This window comes from Canis aureus, chromosome 7 (assembly GCF_053574225.1).
Source record: "Canis aureus isolate CA01 chromosome 7, VMU_Caureus_v.1.0, whole genome shotgun sequence".
NCBI classification, from domain to species: Eukaryota; Metazoa; Chordata; class Mammalia; order Carnivora; family Canidae; genus Canis; species Canis aureus.
In genome coordinates this window covers 37,211,357-37,232,873 of record NC_135617.1, presented here as the reverse complement: position 1 = coordinate 37,232,873, position 21,517 = coordinate 37,211,357, and the positions used below count along the sequence as shown (strand labels likewise).

The 21,517-nt window shown below is 41.8% G+C and overlaps 2 protein-coding genes across 4 annotated transcripts in view; one reads left to right on the top strand and one right to left on the bottom strand.

Moving 5' to 3' along the window:
* Positions 1 to 15,662, top strand: part of KCNQ5 (potassium voltage-gated channel subfamily Q member 5) — a 499,459-nt gene extending 483,797 nt beyond the window's left edge. For all 3 annotated transcript variants that reach the window (XM_077903397.1, XM_077903400.1, XM_077903399.1), the window contains 3 exons: positions 7,187 to 7,318; positions 9,530 to 9,656; positions 11,245 to 15,662. In XM_077903397.1, the coding sequence (XP_077759523.1) occupies positions 7,187 to 7,318; positions 9,530 to 9,656; positions 11,245 to 12,207 (1,222 nt within the window). In that variant the 3' untranslated portion in view covers positions 12,208 to 15,662. The remainder of the gene's footprint in view (positions 1 to 7,186; positions 7,319 to 9,529; positions 9,657 to 11,244) is intronic.
* Positions 15,663 to 17,496: 1,834 nt separating this feature from the next.
* Positions 17,497 to 19,616, bottom strand: KHDC1L (KH domain containing 1 like). Its single transcript, XM_077902605.1, is given in 4 exon segments — positions 17,497 to 17,599; positions 18,773 to 18,891; positions 19,230 to 19,332; positions 19,463 to 19,616. Coding segments are annotated over 4 exon segments (435 nt in total). The 5' UTR covers positions 19,573 to 19,616.
* Between the last annotated feature and the right edge of the window lie 1,901 nt (positions 19,617 to 21,517).

Below are 21,517 nucleotides of genomic sequence, written 5' to 3'. Positions count from 1 at the left end.
AACTCTGCCAGCTTCTTTTCAGCGGAGTCAGTGCTCCTCAGCGCCTAGCACAGAACCCAGCACAGCATGGCAGGCACTCAAGAATATTTACTGAAAGAATGAATCACCCTGCACCCTGCACCCTGCACTCCCTTTTCCCTTCCAAGGGGGTCCTTTAAAAAAGCAAATGGAACTTCTTAACTACTTCTTGCATGAAACCTCACCCCTTGCTCAGGGAAGGAGGTCAGGACACATTCAGGTTCTCATTGGAGGCCTGCCACCTAAGCGCACTGACACTCTGCCTTATGGGTATGACAGGTGTGACAAGAGAAGACTTAGCAAAACGCACCCCATCACTTCTTTGCCTGGCGGCAGGGAGCACGGAGATCATTCTGCTCCTCCCCTTCCCACCTCCATTTCAGAAGCTCTCAACCCGGACTGTACGTTAGAACGACCAGAGGAGTTTCAAAAAATCTCGGGGGCCGCACCCCCGGGTCAGTGAACACGAGGTGGGCCCCGGGCATCCTGGGCGATTAGCGCAGCTCCCGGGAGCGGCGGGGCTTGGGAAGCCCCGGTGTCCCGCAGTCAGTCACGCTGCCGCCTCGGGTCGCGGTGGGCTGAGCCTGGCCGCCCTGCCCGCGCTCTGGCTGCCGGCCGCGCTCCACCATCTGTTCGGTGGCGGCCGCAGTCACCGCCGTGGTCTCCTAATCGCTCTTATCTCTGCATATTCATATGTCATGCCGTTACCCTGATTTAGAGGGCTGGAACAAGACTCTTGCAAGATTTTATAACTCATGGCAGCACAACAAATGCACCTACATTTCCTTATAAGTGCACATGTGTTTGTGTGTATATATAGACATAGTCTACCCAGAGTTTAACTTCGCTTTAGTTATTTCTCCGAGCTCAGAAAATTCTATGAGCAGACTTCTTTCAGTTTCAACAGGAGGTGCCAGCTTATTAGGTTTGTCATGAATCTTTTCCCCCCTCTAGTGGCACTGCGCGGCATGTCAGCGTTGTGTAGGATGTCTCCCACTCCTAGCTAGCCTCTGGGTTCCCTGCAGCATCAGAAGACATGAACTTTAAGAGATTTTCCTCTTCGTTGCTGCATTAATCCCAGTGGTGCAGTTTAAGCTCTTGAAAAAAAAGAAGCCAGTGAGAACCTGACTCCTCGGCCTTTCTTTGGTCTTCCAAAGGACCCTCCAACATATACCAGTAAGAACAGGCCATTCACTTGGCAGCTTTATTGAGAACCTATGTGCCAGGCATGTGTAAGTGAAAAGAGCTTGTATTATATCAAAGTATCTTTTTTGTTGTTGTTATTTTGTGTTAAAATATAAGATCCGGGGCACCTGGGTGGTGCCCAGTCGGTTAAGCATCTGCCTTCCTGCTCAGGTCATGATCCCAGAGTCCTGGGATGGAGCCTCCATGTCAGGTTCCCTGCTCAGCGGGGGAGTCTATGTTGCCCTCTCCCTCTGCTCTTCCACCCCCTTGCTCCTGCTCTCTCTTTTTCAAATAAATATAGTTGTAAATAAATAAATAATAATAAATAAATAACATAAATATGATTTTAATATTAAGACAATTTATTAAGACAACATTGTGATTAAAAGCTCAGCACTGGGGGCAACACGGTTGATGCAGAGGTTTAGCACTGACTTCGGCCCAGGACCTGATCCTGGAGACCTGGGATCGTGTCCCATGTCAGGCTACCTGCATGGAGCCTGCTTCTCCCTCTGCCTGTGTCTCTGCCTCTCTCTCTCTCTCTCTCTGTGTCTCTCATGAATAAATAAATAAAATCTTAAAAAAAAAAAAAAAGCAGCTCAGCACTGGAGCCAAACTGGTTAAAATCCCAATTCCACATTTACTAGCTATCTAACCTCAGGCAAGTTATTTAACCTCTCTATGCCTCAGTTTCCTTATCTACAACACAGATGACAATGATACCCATTTCATAAGATATTTCTATAAAGTATTACTTGGCATTATTATCACCTTAATTGTTATTTTTTTTTGCTATTAAGTCTTCTTTTTAAAATTTATTTATTTATTTTACAAAGAGAGAGAGAGTAGGGGAAGAGCAGAGGAAGAGAATCTCAAGCAGACAAAGGCAAAGGCAAAATGACTGTCATCATCCTTTATATAAATTACTGGTTTCAGAAATACATATGTTGTTAAAAATTCCCTCCATATTTATAAAACGTATTGCCTGATTTAGAATTTTCATATCTCACCTCAGACCTTTTCAATGTTTTCATTTTCAACCAACAACAAAGACAGTTAAGAAAATCTGTTGTCCAGGGACACCTGGCTGGCTCAGTCAGTAGAGCACATGACTCTTGATCTCAGGGTTGTGGGGTTGGAGCCCCATGTTAAGGGTAGAGATTACTTTAAAAAATAAAATAGGGATCCCTGGGTGGCGCAGCGGTTTGGTGCCTGCCTTTGGCCCAGGGCGCGATCCTGGAGACCCGGGATCGATTCCCACGTCGGGCTCCCGGTGCATGGAGCCTGCTTCTCCCTCTGCCTGTGTCTCTGCCTCTCTCTCTCTCTCTCTCTCTCTCTCTCTCTCACTGTGTGCCTATCATAAATAAATAAAAATTTTAAAAAAATAAAATAAAATATTTTTTAAAAAGAAAATCTATTTGTCGTTCATCTTAGAAAACTTAATAATCCTTAATAGGCAGAATTTTTTTTACTCTCAGTAATGTCCTGGTAAATGCTTAGCAACCAGCAGTCCTAGACAGGAAACTGATTATCTTCTATGGTGTTTCTGTATGGCCATGATGATAGGTATGCAAAGCTGAGTCAATACTAAAGTTCTTTTTTTTAATATTTTATTAATTTATTCATGAGACACAGAGAGACAAAGACATAGGCAGAGGGAGAAGCAGACTCCCAGGAGGATCCTGATGCAGGACTTGATCCCAGGACCCCAGGGATCATGACCTGAGCCAAAGGCAGATGCTCAACCACTAAGCCACCCAGATGTCCCTATTAAAGTTCTTAATCGGCTTACCATTGATTCCTAAACATCATATCATTCTTTGGGGGTCATTGATTCTTACACATTGTATCACTACTTGTGAGTATTGCTTTCTTTCTAGTGCTTTACTTACAGATTTTCTTACTTTCATGTGTAGAAATTAAAAATTGAAATAATAATACCATTTCAATTATTTGAAAAGGAGGAGTATAAGCTGGGATGGGCTGGAGATAGTTTATACTGACTCTCAGGAGCTGAATGTTACAGTTTTGGGAATTTTGCTGCTTGTTAAATACATCCATTATTAAAAGTTAAATTGTATAAACTCATAATAAAATAAGTTACATTAAAAACAAAGGCAATACATATTCAACATTCACTATTTCCTAATAATTTTACTACATATTACTCTATATTCTTGAGTTATACACATCTATTCTAAATGTATCGTATAAACACTATCTATGGGATCCCTAGGTGGCTCAGCAGTTTAGCGCCTGCCTTCAGCCCAGGGCATGATCCTGTAGTCCCAAGATCGAATCCCACGTCGGGCTCCCTACATGGAGCCCACTTCTCCCTCTGCCTGTGTCTCTGCCTCTCTCTCTCTCTCTGTCTCTCATGAATAAATAAAATCTTTTTAAAAAATAAAATAAATAAACACTATCTAATGATATAATTTTGCACATCTCTTCCCAACTTCTTGCCCAGTGATGCCACACTGATAGCTCAAAATGAAGTATGGTAGGAGTATTTGTATCATGGAAATTGGCAAACAGGGCAGCCTGGGTGACTCGGAAGTTTGGTGTCACCTTCAGCCTAGGGCCTGATCTTGAAGACCTGGAATCGAGTCTCACATTGGGCTCCCTGCATGGAGCCTGCTTCTCCCTCTGCCTGTGTCTCGGCCTCTCTCTCGCTCTCTCTCTCTCTCTCTCTCTCTCTGTGTGTCTCTCATGAATAAATAAATAAAATCTTTTTTAAAAATCTTAAAAGAAATTGGCAAACAGTACAAATCAAAATTATAAATATTGAGCAAAATCATTAAAAAATGGATTTTCCTTTAATTTGGCTAGCTCGTAATGGGAAATTATGTAAATAAAATGAAACTATCTATGGTCTGCTTAAAATATGACTAAGTACTAGAGTATAATACTATCTACTGAATGCTTTCAAATTGTTCTTCTGTTAAAGTATTTGTGAAAGGAAAAGAGAAAAGCAACATGCAACTTTGAGACAAATTACCATAGAGAATTCACACAACTCCCTACAAGAAACAAGGACAGGCTCCTATTAGGACAAAACAGGTCATTCAGTTTGGAGGTATGTGGGTCCACCCCTGGGCAACCTTGCCACAGACCACAAATGCCTGAGCTCCAGCCAATGGGAACACACTAACTCATGCCAAAGCTTGTCCCTTTGCATGTAGGGTGTTTTCTATCACTGTAGCCAAGAAAAAAATTGCCAAAGATCTCAGCCAATCTTTTCAACATATGCAGAATTGATGCCATGGGAAATCAGAAGGTGATATAAGGGGGAGAACAGACAGATCTGGGTGAGATACTGACTTTGCTTCATACTTGTTGCTTGTGTGGGGGCAAGTCACATAGGTTCTTTGAATCTTGGTTTCCCTAAATATAAAAGGAAAATAAGAATATCTCAAGTGCTGTTGAAGATAAGACATCTAATGTACTTCACATAACAAATGGTAATATTTGGACACCTGAGTGGCTCAGCGGTTGAGCGTCTGCCTTTGGCTCAGGGCATGATCCCGATATCTGGAATCGAGTCCTGCATCGGGCTCCTTGCACGGAGCCTGCTTCTCCCTCTGCCTGTGTCTGTCTGTCTCTGTCTCTGTCTCTCTCTCTCTCTCTCTCTCTCTCTGTGTCTCTCATGAATAAGTAAATAAAATATTTAAAAAAACAAATGATAATATTAATGAAAACACAAACAACAATTAAAAACCACCCAGGGATAAATAAAGATGATTTTTTCCCTTTTCCCTTCACCCACCCAGGCACCATTAGCTACTCTTAAGTAAAGAAGGGTCTGGACTGTTAGATTAGCTTTTCTTCTGGTTTTCTGGTTTTATTCTTAATATTACACAGATGAGTGGATCTTTTCTTTTTCTCTTTCTTTCCTTCCCTCTCTTATTCAACAAATGTTTCTTTCCACTGTGTATAAGGAACTGTGCTAAGCCCTGAGTACACAGTGTTGAAGAATGGTAGTAGTAACAGTCATGGTAGAGGTAGTGGTAGTAACAATAGCTAAAACTTAGGAAGCCTTTGCCTGTTGAGTAAAGAGGTCCAGCCCTGCTTTCATGTAACTGACATTTTACTGTGGGGAAACAGATATTTAAAAAATAATGACTGGGGCAGCCCCTGTGGCGCAGCGGTTTAGCGCCGCCTGAAGCCTGGGGTGTGATCCTAGAGACCCGGGATCGAGTCCCACGTGGGGCTCCCTGCATGGAGCCTGCTTCTCCCTCTGCCTGTGTCTCTGCCTCTCTCTCTGTCTCTATGAATAAATAAAATCTTTAAAAAATAATAATGACTGGGACGCCTGCGTGGCTCAGTGGTTGAACATCTGCCTTCGGCTCAGGTGGTGATCCTGGGGTCCTGGGACCAACTCTTGCATCAGGCTCCTGGCAGGGAGCCTGCTTCTCCCTCTGCCTATGTCTCTGCTTCTCTGTGTCTTTCATGAATTAATACATAAAATCTTTTTAAAATAATAATAATAATAATTACTCAGGGCCAAAAATTTCACAGGATACATATTTCACTAGTTTTCTCAATTTTTTAATATAGGAGACTTGAGCTCCAAACAAACTTGATAAACAAATTTGAAGCTAAAGCAAAGTACTAAGAGGTTAAATTAAAACAGATTTCCTTTGTTTTCCTCTGAATAATTCTTAAATGTTTTTGCAAACAAAAAACAGACCAAAAAAAGTTTTATCCTGAACAAAGAAGAGATTGGTGGTGAAAATATGGTAGAAAGAGGGAGTAAGACTGTTATGGATAAATGATTCCAGAAAAATAGGATACAATTAATTTGAAGTTAATAATACAATTACAAGGTAGAGTTTGGGGCTTTTTAACCAATAAAACAATTCCTTGCAATCAGCCCTCAAGATAGGTAATGAGTATTTTCTGTTTAAATCCTCTATTTATTCTTAATCTTCCCACTTTCCACCAAAGGACAACAAAGTGTGGTTTGCAGAGCCCGATGGACTGATTCTCAGCCTGGGATCCATGAGTGTGATAACGGGAGACTATGAGCCATTTCATAGTTGAAAAAACACTGGCAGGCTTAACATTTACCTGCAGTAAGGCTGCACAGGCTCATTAAAATGTTATGCTTCTTTGCTTTCTTTGGGAATAATATCAAGTTATTGCAGTAACTGTTTATTGTAGGCAACTTAGCCATTTATGGCACCATGGGATTTATTGATGAACTATTGTTTTAAAACATGAGGTCGATGTCAGGAGAAGCACTGTAACAAAAAAGATCTCTGGTTCTGAAGTCTTAAATACCCAACCTTAGTGGATGAGTGTTATTTTTGAAATAGAAGAAACCTGGCTACCTAATCACACAGTATTCGGCAGAAGTAATTTATGAAACAGTATTTTCATAAATTCCTACAGAAATACACGTTTCTCTGGAGAGAATAAGAGAGTTTTACAGACACACCTGCATCTGCATAAATTGCATAGTTACATAAAAGACCATTTTAACAATGGGGTTTTTTGGGGTTTTTGTTTTTTTTACGATTTTATTCATTTATTCATGAGAGACACACAGAGAGGCAGAGACACAGGCAGAGGGAGAAGCAGGCTCCCTGCAGGAACCCCGATGTGGGACTCGGTCCCCAACCCCAGAATCATGCCCTGGGCCAAAGGCAGATGCTCAACCGCTGAGCCACCTGGGTGTCCCCAGAATTGCATTTGACTTTGATTTTGATTCAGGGTTTCAGTGAACGCTGGAAAGGTATAACACTTAATATTAAGTCTCTTTTTGTGTGTTTTTCTACTCTCAATGTGTGCCTCCCATGAGATAGTCTTAAATTGCCCAATATAATCTTGGGCTTTTATGTCGCATTTCTAGAGGAGCCTAAAATAATTTGATGCATGACTTTTTTTCCTCCCAGAGTTTCTCATATTTACTAGCAAGCTATTTGGGTAACTTCTTTTAGCAAAGTTATGGAGATTAATATGGAATATGTTGCTCTTACAGGATTATGAAATTTCATGTTGCAAAACGGAAGTTTAAGGAAACATTACGCCCATATGATGTAAAAGATGTCATTGAACAATATTCTGCTGGTCATCTAGACATGTTGTGTAGAATTAAAAGTCTCCAAACACGGTAAGCAATAGAAATGTGATTTATTGTGAAGGAATAGGCATAAAAACTATCTGAGAGTAACTTTTCTGTTGTACAGAAAACTCTTGAATCTCATATTTCTAATTCATTTTTCATGGGTAACTTTTGCTTTTAATATAGATTTTCTTCCCCCTTAAAGACTTTATTTACTTATTTGAGATAGACCAGGAGCGAGAGAGATCACAGAGAGACGGAAAGGGAGAGGGAGACTCACTGCTGAGCAGGGGTCCCTACAAGGGAGTTAATCTCAGACTCAAGGATCATGACCTGAGCCAAAGGCAGATGCTTAACCGACTGAGCCACCCAAGTGCTCCTTATAGATTTTTTCTTAAGGATATAAATCAGTCATTAAAATCCTCCAACTACAGTATGCAGTATCTCAATTTCCTCATCTGTAAAAATGAGGATAATGTTAGTGCTTGCTTCGTAGGGTTCACATGAGGACTGAATGAGTTACAACATGTTAACTGGGTGCTTAGTAACTGTTAAGGGTTGTCGCTGATGTCATTCGAGTGATTAGTGCTATTGCTGTTTTTTTATTCTCTAAAGCCCAACTGTCCTTCAAGGAGCCATCTTTGTCCTTCCTGAAACTTTACCCAACTGTCTAGCCCACAAAAACAGACCTTTTCCTTCTCTGACCTCCTACAGCATCTAGAGCTACTACAGAGCACTGAGACACTCATAATCTTGGTATTACTGTGCCAGAGAATTGGACTCAAAAATGAATGGTTGGCTCTTGTATTGTTTCCCTGGGTGCAAGTTTATTCCCTTACTCGTGACTAAAACTGGGGCCTTTCACTTCCTTAGTGTCGTGTACAGTGCCAGATACACACTGTCTCTCCGGTGAGCATCTTACTGAGTCATTAAAAGAAATGAGTTCAATACATTACTCCAACCACATTTCATTGTGTTATCTTGAAGCCAGAATGTTCAGTCATCTCAATTTTTTAAGAGTCTTGCTTCACTCTCAGACACAAATTACTGCTGTTTGTGTTTGAAGAGTTCTTAAAACACAAGGAGAGAGTCTTAAACATTTGTTTATATGCCCACAGCACACTCAGCCCAGAGGGAAGCATATACTGGGCCCTTAGTGAACCACTTGTCGATCAATTATAGAAATTACAATTCGTTCCTTCCTTCCTGCATTTGTTCATTCATCCAACAGATAATTATTGAGCCCTTAATGTGTGCCAGGCACTATGGACATTCAGAGATTAATAAAATAATGACTTAGTCCTTGTGGAGCTTGTTAAAACAGATTAGATGTCATGACGAAAGGTAGGCACTGCCTTATTTCTGTGCAGACTAAGTAAACCAGAACGTTGAGTCAGTACTCCCAATAATTCAGTACCAACACACACACACACAAAGGAAAGTAATTCCCATTTCAGTTGATCAAGTCTCCTTGGAAATTGTTTTAACTCATCCTGAGTTATGTTACAATCTCTGCCTATGTGGCCATGGTCTTCCAAGTCCTTTAATAGAACTATTACAAAGTATGGATTTTTATAAAGTTGAACTGCTACAGAAGTTGTAGAACTAATCTTTTTTTTTTAAGATTTTATTTATTCATGAGAGACACAGAGAGAGGCAGAGACAGGCAGAGGAAGAAACGGGCTCCCTGTGGGGTGCCTGATGCGTAGTCAATCCAAGGACCCTGGGATCAGGACCTGAGCCGAAGGCAGACAACCACTGAGCCACCCAAGTTTCCCTATAGAACTAATCCAAGTTTCTAGCTCATACAGTGTATATTTTCCACCTGAAATTCCAGAAGACAGAGGCAATCACTTTCTCCCACCTATCAGATGTACAATAAATGTTCACTGAATAATCTGTTCTATTAACATGAAATAATCATAATTATGATTTTATCATATTTTCAGCAGTTAAATTCAGAAAATGCCTGGTCAAAGATGGAAACAGATAAATTACTTTGTAGTTTAGGACAATTTTGCCTGCAGAAGATTGCCCATGAGCGACTTCATCACAGACCGGAATAATGAGAAAATTAATCTCATGTGTAATTCTCATGTTAAGAAAATAAGCACATCAACTGGAATAAGTTCATTTTTATCTCATCTTACATAAATTAAAGATAATTGTCTTTAATTTTTCTTTTCAAAACACTTTATTCTGGCCTGGGGCAATCTCCATCTTCAGCATTTATAATCCTATCTCCTCTTTCTCTGATAGTGTTGACCAAATTCTTGGAAAAGGGCAAATCACATCAGATAAGAAGAGCCGAGAAAAAATAACAGCAGAACATGAGACCCCCGATGACCTCAGTATGCTTGGCCGGGTGGTCAAAGTGGAAAAGCAGGTATGATTCAACTGTAGTGGCTAACTTTTCCAACAGAATTTTTTAAATAAAAAGTGTGGCCCCTTGGATGTAGTTTAGTGATTAATATGTTTTAAAGGAGTAAAATCAAGAAAGAATGAATGAAATTACATTTTTTGTGCAGAGACAGTGTTCTCTAAAACACTTGGATTTCCATACAAGGAATAAACAATTTCATCTCATCAATCAATGCAAGAACTAGAAGCAACTATAGATTTTCCACAGTAAAATAACAAAAATCTATTTTTCATTTGTGTTTTGGTGATTGTCACTGTCTCTTTTTTTCACTCTTTTTTTAAAAACTAAAACCTCATTATAACTGTCATGGTACATTGAAAGTTGTTAACTCTAAAGCTGTAGCTTCTCATACAAAAATAATTATCCAAACGAAGAGACAGAGTTTTTTTTGAACTATAGAGAACACACTGATGGTTACCAGAGAAGAGGTGGGGGGATGGGTGAAATAAGTGATGGGGATTAAACAGCACACTTGTATGAGCACTGAGTACCATATGGAATTGCAGAATCACTATATTGTACACCTGAAACTAATATAACTCTGTATGTTAACTACACTGGAATTAAAATTAAAAACTTAATAAAAAAAGACAATTATCTGGAAATCAAATTGTTCCCCCAACCTAATCAAACTATCTTGAGTATTAATTTTGAAGCATTTCATACTTTTCATAAAGATTTTATTTATTTATTTATTTATTTACTTACTTACTTACTTACTTACTTGACACAGAGAGAGTGTTTGTGCTTGTGTAAGCACAAGCAGGGGGAGCAGCAGAGCAAGAGGGAGAAGACTCCCCACTGAGCAGGGAGCCCAGGGACACAGGGCTTGATCCCAGGACCCTGAGATCATGACCCGAGCCAAAGGCAGACATTTAACCAACTGAGCCACCCAGGCACTCCCATACCTTTATTATTTTTTTTTTTTTAGATTTTATTTATTTATTCATGAGAGACACAGAGAGGCAGAGACATAAACAGAAGGAGAAGCAGGCTCCCTGCAAGGAGTCCGATGTGGGACTCAATCCTGGACCCCAGGATTATGACCTGAGCCAAAGGCAGATGCTCAACGCCTGGCCCACCCAGATGCCTCCATACCTTTATTTTTAAATTCAGAACCACCTACATTGATATTTAAGGTCTTGATTTCATTAGAGAAGGAGTTCTTGACTAGACTGCAGTAAAGCCCCAGAATGATTTCTTGGAGGAGGCTTAGTAAAGGCAACTTGATTGGGCTGGGAGTCTTAGAAGTTGCTTTCTTACAGTGCTCCTTTGTTTTCTGAGACCATCAACTGTTTATTTTAAAGACTTAAGGGGGAGGGGTATTGGTGGAGATTATGTAGAGGCCAAAGCATACCTCTCCTCCTAAATCATCCCTTGGCCCCACCACAGCTAGAGGTACATTCTGAGGTGGTACGAAAGGTCACGACTATATTATGCTTTATACTGAATATTTAGCTGTATGGGCACACCAAGACTGCGTTTTATTAATTCTAGAAATGAAGTCCATTCTTAGGTTATACTCACATGTGACCCTTTTCCTCACTTTCAGGTACAGTCCATTGAGTCCAAGCTGGACTGCCTACTAGATATCTATCAACAGGTCCTCCGGAAAGGCTCTGCCTCAGCCCTCACCTTGGCCTCATTCCAGATCCCACCCTTTGAATGTGAACAGACATCTGACTATCAAAGCCCTGTGGATAGCAAAGACCTGTCCAGTTCCGCACAAAACAGTGGCTGCTTATCCAGATCAGCTAGTGCCAACATCTCTCGAGGCCTGCAGTTCATTCTGACGCCAAATGAGTTCAGCGCTCAGACTTTCTATGCGCTTAGCCCTACTATGCACAGTCAAGCAACACAGGTGCCAATGAGTCAAAGTGATGGCTCCGCAGTGGCAGCCACCAGCAACATTGCAAACCAAATAAATGTGGCACCTAAGCCAGCAGCCCCAACAACTTTACAGATCCCACCTCCTCTCCCAGCCATCAAGCATCTGCCCAGGCCAGAGACCCTGCACCCAAACCCCGCAGGCTTACAGGAAAGCATTTCTGATGTCACCACCTGCCTTGTTGCCTCCAAGGAAAATGTTCAGGTTGCACAGTCCAACCTGACCAAGGACCGTTCTCTAAGGAAAAGCTTTGACATGGGAGGAGAAACTCTCTTATCTGTCCGCCCCGTGGCACCCAAGGACTTGGGCAAATCTCTGTCGGTACAAAACCTGATCAGGTCGACGGAGGAACTGAATATACAGCTTTCTGGGAGTGAGTCAAGTGGCTCCAGAGGCAGCCAAGATTTTTACCCCAAATGGAGGGAATCCAAATTGTTTATAACTGATGAAGAGGTGGGTCCTGAAGAGACTGAGACAGACACATTTGATGCCGTGCCACAGCCTCCCAGGGAAACTGCTTTTGCATCAGACTCTCTAAGGACTGGAAGATCACGATCATCTCAGAGCATTTGTAAGGCAGGAGAAAGTACAGAAGCCCTCAGCTTGCCTCATGTCAAACTGAAATAAGTTCTTCATTCTCCTTCTAGCATAGCAGTTCCTTTAGCCATACATATCATTGCATGAACTATTTTGAAAGCCCTTCTAAAAAAGATGAAATCACGAGAATCAGGAAGAACATGAAAGGCAGTTTATAAGCCCGTTATCTTTTAATTGCATGAAAATGCATGTTTAGGGATGGCAGAAATTCCAAGGTACATCAACATTAACCCACTCACTTAGTAAAGTACCTTGAGTTAAAAATCCTGAGAAACCAAATATTGCTAATGCTACGGGGTATGTGAAAATGTCAAGATTAGGTCATTTAGAAGATTTGACTCTGTGTTTTGAAATTACGGGAGTAAACAACTTCAAATTTCAGGCATTTCTGCTTGTGATTAAACACAAAATACGTTTTCAAAATTAGGCCATAATGTATATGTAAACACGATGGCTACCATCAACCGCTGCTAACAAGGTTTCAAGTAAAGCAGAACTTGGGAATAATAGAAATGGCTGCTTATATCAAGATCTATTTGCCAACCCATTCCTATTCAGTCATTTTATTATTAATGTGATTTGAATGTCAATCTGTGTGCTTTTGGTGATCCAGCGCTGTGGCAAGCAACTTTGCACATCATTTTCATGTTGTTCTTTATGACGAGAATGTTCTTCAATTAGAAAGCGTGCAAATCATGAAATTCAGGGCCAGTGGGGCAAATAGACCATTTGACACATGTGAGTTCCCGGGAACATAGTCCCTGAAGGCTGAATCAACTTCATACGTGCTCTACTTCTACACAAGCAGATACGATACTGAAGAGTAGAAGGGCCAGCGCTGTGGTGCTGATCCCTCTGCAGTGCCACCCCCGGCCAGGCAAGGAAGGGGCCAGCGAGAGAAACCATTCCCACTAAACCGGTAACACAGGCAGGATCCCTGGGGAATTAGACATTTGCGTGAGAGTGAGATGAGAAAGGCTTGAGAATAATCCAGACACAACACCAGGATGTAGGTGAAGTTAGTGAAAAGAGCTTCGCCCTCAGAGGGCAATGAGAGTGAGAAATAACAAACCGAAAGAGAAGAACTCTGTCTTTTTAGAAAATGAATACTGCTAGGGAATTCAACTACCTAAACAGCCCTTCTTATATAGAAACAGAGAATTTTGCAAGTTATTTATTTTTTACTATGCCCTGAATGTGTTTTGCTATTACGTCGTACATTTTGCATATGGAAGGCTGTAACTAAACTTCCTTGACTTTTTTATATTGTAGCGGATGTTTTCTATTCTCCAACCCCCACCTCCACCCCCGCAGAATGTTGCCCCAAACCTATAATTATTGGTCCCATTTCCCAGTATACACATTTACAGTTAGAAGCCAGGTACCCCGGCAGGGTCTGCAAATCAAAACGCTTCATCATGTAACACAAAAGCAAGGACCCAAGGGAAGCAAAATGAAAGATGGGTTTACCAGAAAGCCCGCCCTGCTGACTGCTTGTTGGCACCCTTGCTTGCTGTCTCAGAACTTCAGCCATGGTGATAGCATTCAAGAGGCAAGGGGAAGCCAGAGAGCACTTCGGTTCAATTAAACTCCAGCCGCAGATGGACTTACAAAAGGAAGAGTTTTCTCCTTGGCAGGGAAGAATTAAAAAAAAAAAAAAAAAAAAAAAAAAACCACCTCAGCAGCCAGGAAGACAAAGCAAGGATAGCAACTGGTTGGTTGTCCCAAGCCAGGAGGAGGCCCTGAAATCCACCCACCCTTCCCAACTGTCTCCCCCAGCCGGCTTGCTCCATCTCTGACTCCCCTCCTACCTTTCTTCTCCAATGACTTCTCAATTCCCTGCCACTATTTCGTTCCTGATCTCCGCCAGACTTTTCCCAGTATCCATCCCCAAGTCAACCACTTCTCCATCCTTCCTCAGATAGGCTTCTCTGCCTTTTAAAACCCTTGTCCCTTTTGATAAACACTGAAGTTTTAAAAGCCTCCTCTTCTCAACCCACCTGGATTCCAGGCCACTCCCCTGGGTTGTACCATTCAGCATCTTCTTGGCTGCTGGAGACACACGGATGTTAGGGTCTAAATTTTACACTCTAGCTAAAAATGATTTTATCAAGCTTTTGAAGCAAATCTTTTCATTTTTGAAGCACAGAATTTTAGTAAATTATGAAATGCAATTTTTCACCTACTAGGTCTCCACTCAACCTGAACTTGTGATATACCCTCCCAAGGAGGTTGTACAAACACACACACACAGATGCGCACGCGCAAAGTATCATTCCACTGACCTAAAGCCAGACACCTGCCATGCACTTGGCAGGCTCTCTCCAATTATCAGTTGAGGAAGAGGAGGGAGGCAGCAACTTTCAGGTAGCACTGATTCCTGGACATACCCTGTCCTGGGTCGACCCCACTGGCAGCAGGAATTCTGAATGTATTGGGGACCCCTTCTTAGGCCTCAGACATAGTACCGTTCATCCAGCATCGCTGAAGACTGAAGACTCAGAAACAAACCCTAAATGCATCACTGAGGTCTTAATCAGAGCAAAATGTGATAAACTATGATGTGAAAACCTTTTATATATTGAAGCCATGACCATTTTTGTGTCTATCTCACTCTAGCACAAAAACTCTTGGATGTTAAAAGATAGTTGTATTGTATGAAAGCTGTAGGGTTTTGTCTATTGTGTGACTCTCTACGGAGTTGAGAGGGGTCTCCCATTAACACTTAGCAAAGTCCCATTGGTCAATGCCAAATGGTGTCTTGAAGCACAATTTAGCTGAGCACTGAGCAGCCACATGCTTTCTCGGTTCAAAGTTTGTCTGCCTTCTTCAATATGTAGGGTTGATCGAGCTAACACTTACTAGCAAACATCCCTTATATGAGGTTGACTAAAAATATTGCTGTGTCTGGTCTAAATGTTCGCATTTTGTTCAATTAAATTAATATCTGTAGGTTGCAAGTTGTTTTAAGTGAGAGACACTTTATTGAGTTTTTAAGTCTTTATCTCCTGTTCAAAGGTGCCTTTCTCACCTCCCATTGACTCAGTGACTCTGAAAGTTCCTAATTTGCAGGTGAAACCAGTCTAACAGAGAGGAGGAAACCAGGCACAGTGACTAATTCTCATGCCCATTAGCAAAGCAAAACTACAAGAAAAGATGAAAACCTGAGCAACTAAATTAATGGATCACTTCATTCAACCAGCCTGAGAATATGTCAGAAACATTAACTTATCTCCCCAGAAGCTGATATTTTTTGCCTTAAATGACATGGTTGTGTTTTTGTAAGAGAAACTTAATATAACTATGTGCATTTTAAGTGAGCAGTTCTAAAAGTCAAGTATGACAATACAGTTGTCTGTTCCTGAAAACAAATAAATCAGGAATATCATTACCCATCTCAAGCTATCATTGAAATGTAATTTCCTTTGCTCTCTTTTACTGGGCTCATTTGTTTTAAAGTAAAACATTAAAAAGATGTCTATAAACAGTGTGACTGCTTTTATCTGGAACTAACTGGTTGGTTCTGAACTGACTGGTCCCAGTCAACCAAACTGGCTGTGTACAGATTTGGGGCTGAATTATAAAAGTGATCGTCCTGCAGTGTTAGTGAAGAAATCATTGTAATTTGGGTAGGGGGAAATTTGCAAATGTTTTTGAGTGTGTATCATAAAAATTCAATATAGATCAAAATTCAGAGAGCAGCACATGTGAGCTTTGTATTAACTATAATAAAAGGGGGTGCTAAACAAGTAATTGGAAATCACTGGGGGACAGGCAGGTGCCCAAACCTGCAACCCCTGGCTACTCAGAATTGCCATGTTTAGCACCTCACCAGCTCTGTCTTACCAGGGGAGGACTTCTCCAAAAGGGATCTTTCCCTTCTTCCCTAGGATAGCCCATTCCTTCTGTTTTCATAGTAATTTTGTGCTGAAGTATCCATGATTAATTCCAGTGGAATTATTTTAAAGGAGACTGGATGTCAGGACTCTGGAATACAAAGTAACAAAACCATAGGAGAGGCACCTGAGACAGGAGGAAGTAGTGAGGGAGGGTTATCCTGGGCAGGATACGGTGCAAGGACTTCCCACCATAGCTCTTCTGAGACCAAACAGGTATGTGCCTAGAGATGATGAAAATAAAATTGTGTATGGAACATGCCTTCTTGACCAACTTAGAAGTGTAAATCACTTCCAAACACTTTTGAACCAGTTTATGGCCCAACCTCTCACCCCTACTATTTAAACACAGAATATACTTAGGACAACAATTCTACCTTAAGCATTGATAAAAATAGGTTCCCATACCCTGAAGTGGCAACTTTTATTAGCCTGGATTTAACTGCTTCAAAAATGTGGTGGAAGGGCAAATTGGGTTTAATTAAATTTTAATTATGGCAAGACTTCACCTGAGTCTATGTAATTGCAAACTATTGAAGATTTTACTACATACATTTCAGAGCAGAAATTTATCAGACATATTGTGTATAAACTATAGATTTAGGCACCACCCTGGAAATTAGAGCACAACAAAACTGGTAAATGGCAAAATGTTTTTGTTCAAATAAATATAGAAAATCCAAAGGTACATTGGTATGACTTCTCTTTGCCCATTCACATGATTCACTATATGTCTATCATAATTTTGGTGACTATTTTAAGTCCAATGTGCTCTAGTGGCATTCTCGACACACTGCCACAATACCTACACCTACTTTTCCAATTATATGGCTTTTTTCTCATGTTTAGTGATGCTCATCCCTCCTATTACTTGCTTTTTTTTTCTTTTCCTTTGCCTACATTAGCATGACTCCCTTTCTGGAGTGCCAATCCCTGCCTGTCACCATGATCCCAAGTAACAGGGTACTCATTCATCCCCATGCTACAGCTCAGGGTGCTCCACAGTTGGGTGGGGTAATCCCCATCCCCTATTTTCCCCCATATCTGCCACATCTGACTCTCACTCTTTCTCCTCATAAACATGAGTAGGCTTCCCCGTTACCAGCAATCATTGAGAACTTTATTTTTCCCAACATCTCACCTTCCCTTTAGAACTGAAATACTTAGAAAAGAAATAAGGGATTTCCATGCCCACAGCATCCATCCACCAGCCAGTATGACAATCACACCCACGAGCATTCAATACCACAGAAAAACCCCTCTGTGAGTGAAATTAATGAAATCTATGAAATTACAAATCTTGCTGGGTTTTGACAGACACTGAGGGGGGCACTTGATGGGATGAGCACTGGGTGTTATACTATATGTTGGCAAATCGAACTCCGATAAAAAATACATAGATAAAATAAACTATATTCCAAATTCAACCACTTCCTAGCACTTCCACCACTTCTCCGTAGTCCAGGGTACCGGCTTCTCTCACCTGCAATCCCTCACGGTTGAGATACAGGCTGCTAGAGGAGAAGCTTAAACAGGAAGAGTTCAAGTGAGGACATGTTTAGCTTGCCAAACTCTTGGCTAGAGAGATTCAAATGTGGATTTGGCATTGAGTAAGGTTCTGGAAAGGGGATTTAGAAAGCCTTCCTCTCAATTTATTCATAGTTCACAGGACTTCAGGATCTTTTGCTCCCAGAACACCCTGTTACCACCCCCAAACTTCTAGCAATCAGGAACAATGCCCGAAGACCTAAGGTTTACTGGGCTGCCTGGATGCCCATCTCATCAGGCAGTTGGAGTAGATCCAGTTTCTGTCCCCATCTAGACCCTCCACCTCCCCCCAACACACACACACACACATTTCTCCTCTCATTTATCTACCTTTTAGGTCTAGGGAGATGCCAGAGAGGGTCCCTTCTTTCTAGAAGCCCCTGTCTTCATTCAACCCAGAGCAGCCTGAACAGGCTCCAGGTGTGAGAGAAGCAGCTTGTGCAAGAGCTGTTTTGTTTCATCCTCCAGTGCTGGGCTGCAGCAGAGCTAGCTCATCCTGGCTCCACAGATCTCAGTGCTGGGCCCGCTGGAGGCCCTTCTGGGGCCCGGTAAGCCTATCCAAAAGAAAGAGGACTAAAAAAAATAAAAATAAAAATAAAATAAATAAAATAAAAAAAAAACAAAAGAAAGAGGACTGCACGTCAGAGGCTTTACACGCTGGGTCCCTTATTTTGTGGGATATCTTCACCTATTGAACACTTTCTTACATTTAAAAGACATGTCTCAGGGATCCCTGGGTGGCGCAGTGGTTTGGCGCCTGCCTTTGGCCCAGGGCGCGATCCTGGAGACCCGGGATCGAATCCCACATCGGGCTCCCGGTGCATGGAGCCTGCTTCTCCCTCTGCCTGTGTCTCTGCGCCTCTCTCTCTCTCTCTCTCTGTGACTATCATAAATAAATAAAAATTTTAAAAAAAATAGAAGACATGTCTCAGACATACGCCTAGAAGGTCCAAGAGGAACATGACTAGGTCACAAATTCAAATTTCTATTAATGCCATTTCTCACCAAAGCCAGAACTTTCCCTCCCCTCCTACCTGCCCAGGAGAGATCAGTCCTTTATTACTAATAGAGTGAAATCTAAGGGAATCCAGGACAACCTACCATTTAGTATAGGAAGCCTGGGAAAACCTCACAGAGACAGTCCCGCCCACCCTGGCAGGCAGACAGCCCTGGCGAACAGCTGCATGCTGGGGGTGGTGGCCAGGTCCTCCTTGGTCAGGGGCTGGCTCCAGACTAGCTGCAGCATCTCAAGGCCTGTGAAGACAATGCCCTGGTGAGGGAGGGTTCGCAACTGGGATCCCAGGGCAGGCCAGAACCCCCAAGGAGACATTAAGAGGGGTTATCCAACCCAGGCCTTCCCAGTTGCCCCATCCGCACACCTCCCGGCTACCTTCCTGTAATTACGGTGGACCAAAAGCATGGCTGTAGCTCAAGGGCACTCTCTGTGGGACTCACAGAAGCACCTGGATTTCCAGCCATCCCACAATCCCAGAAGAAACCAAGATGCCACGCAGCTCCACAGTTTAGCCAGGGACACCTACCTTGGGCCTGCTGGTCAGAGTTCCAGCTCCCCAAGCTCCAGATCGTATCAAACAGCTACCACCTTGCCTCTGGCAGTCCAACTACAATGACTCGGGTCTGGCCTGTGGCTGTGAACCATCTCTGCAGCTGAATAAAGGTATGACTGTGCACCTCTATGCATCAAGGTGGCCTGCAACTGGAGGAGGGATTCATGAACCTCTACCTCTTGGGCAGGCCAGGGAGGGCTGCTCCAGGACAAGATGGGGATGGAAAAGTAGGGGAAGGCTGGAAACTGGGGAGGAGATGTGGGCAAGGGCCACCTACCAAAGATGCACTCCTCCTGGTCTTCTTCCATGTAAAATACTAATGGAAGGTAAAAGTTCTCAGATACAATCCACCATGGCCTCTTGCTGCAAGCCCTCCTTTCCATGTCCTAAATTGCTCCTACTTGATTCAGAATAGAAGCAAGCTCAAACACCCTGTCAAAGAAGAAATTGGAAGAACTCAGGGTAGACCCAGGGATCTGTGTTAAATATTGGCATCTGAACAATTCCACATCTTGGACCGCCTTAAGGAGGGGTGGCTTTTGCTTACAGATCCTTTCAATAAAATCCATTCCAAAATTATCTTCATTCTAATTTCAAAAGATTTTGGAGCTGATCAACTGGGTATGAGCCAGGGCAGGGATTGAGGGATGGAAAATACTAGAACAGGTAGGTTCCAAAATGGCTCCCTAGATTTGGACAGGCAGTTTTAGTCTGTTCACACTACAAAACATTATAGACTGGGGTGGTTTAAAATAACAAGTACTAAAAAAAAAAAAAATAAATAAAATAAAATAACAAGTACTTATTCCTCACAGTTCTAGAGGCTGGGAAGTCCAAGATCATGACACTGGCAGATTTGGTATCTAGAGAGGTCCTCCTGGTTCATAGACAGCCTTCTTTTCACGGTCCTTACATGGCTGCATGTCTGAAGGGGTGCTTAAGCTTTCTGGGCCTCTTTTACAAGGACACAAATCATATTAATGAGGAGGAACCCTCCCAAAGGACTCACCTTGGGGGTTAGGAATTCAATATGTGAATTTGAGGGGCATGCAAACATTCAGACCATAGCAATTACTATCAGCCAACCAATGATTACACATGTGTAGTTAGACAAAGTTGAGTTTATTTGATGTACTGGTTCAGGAGAGAAGCAACAATCCAGGAACATAAAGCCTCTTTATAGGGAAGAGTTGTGGGGAGCCTATTATAGGATTTGGCTGGGTGATTCTAAGGACTGTTTAGAGAAGCAGAGGCCAGTTTTGTAAAAATGAGGCAATTTGGGGATTATGTAGGAGGCAGGGAGATTAATGTGGTCTTGATTGAAGAATGTCATTGTCTCCGTCTGATTTTAAATGTACAGAGTAAATGTCCTTGCTACATCTTGCATCACGATCGCTGAGTGGTCTTCACTGGTTAAAGAATTCTGAAAGAGTTATTTATGTGTAGTAGGGAACATTAGAGTTTACCTGTCAACTTCCAGCTGCAAGTTCCTAGGTCTGTTTTTTTTTTTGTTTTGTTTTTTTTTTTACTTGTCAATCTTTCCTTTTGGCCAAAGAACATTGGCCAGCCCTTAGGACATTCATATGCATGATTCAGATCCATACCATCATCAGAATCCATTGTTCACAGGCTATTTGGAGAACACTGTCTGCATTTGCACTGCAGTTAGTCTCACATGAGCCTTTTGTTGCAAGATGAGATGTTGAACCATTTAAAAACATAATGACTGCACAGTCTCATTTAAGACTGGACAGGATACATGGGTCAACCAGAATACAGGAAATTACCAGAAACAAAGTGATCATTAGTCCTATTAATAGGTTGCCAAGGAAAGAGCCAAAACCAGGCCATGAAATCAGGTCCCCAAACCCATCTGAATCTGTTCTAGAGAGCCAGATAGTCCTTCTTTTAATTTAACTACAAACTGTTCTATCTAACCCATAGTGTTTTAGGTAGATGCTGCAAGCAGTGTTTGCTATAAAACAAAGTTCTTACCCAGCCAAGAAGAAAACAAAGTCTATTTAATCATGCATAAGCACCATTAAACTTTAATTTAAACTAGTTCATTGGGCCTCCAGAGCAGAGGTAGTGTCATTTACAACTTCTGTTAGGGTCAAAGACAAATTTTGCACCAGCTTTTCTTGTTGTATTATTCCTACTACTGGAACTGGAGCACCCAGAGTATAGATGAAGAGGGAGTCAGTTATCTCTCCTGGGAGCTCTCCCAAATCGTCCATGCTTTCTTCATTTTAGGTCTCTGAATATCTTTTTCAGAAAAACAGTTTCCTGTAGAAGTAGATGTTATAAGTTTTGCAAATTCTCTAAAAG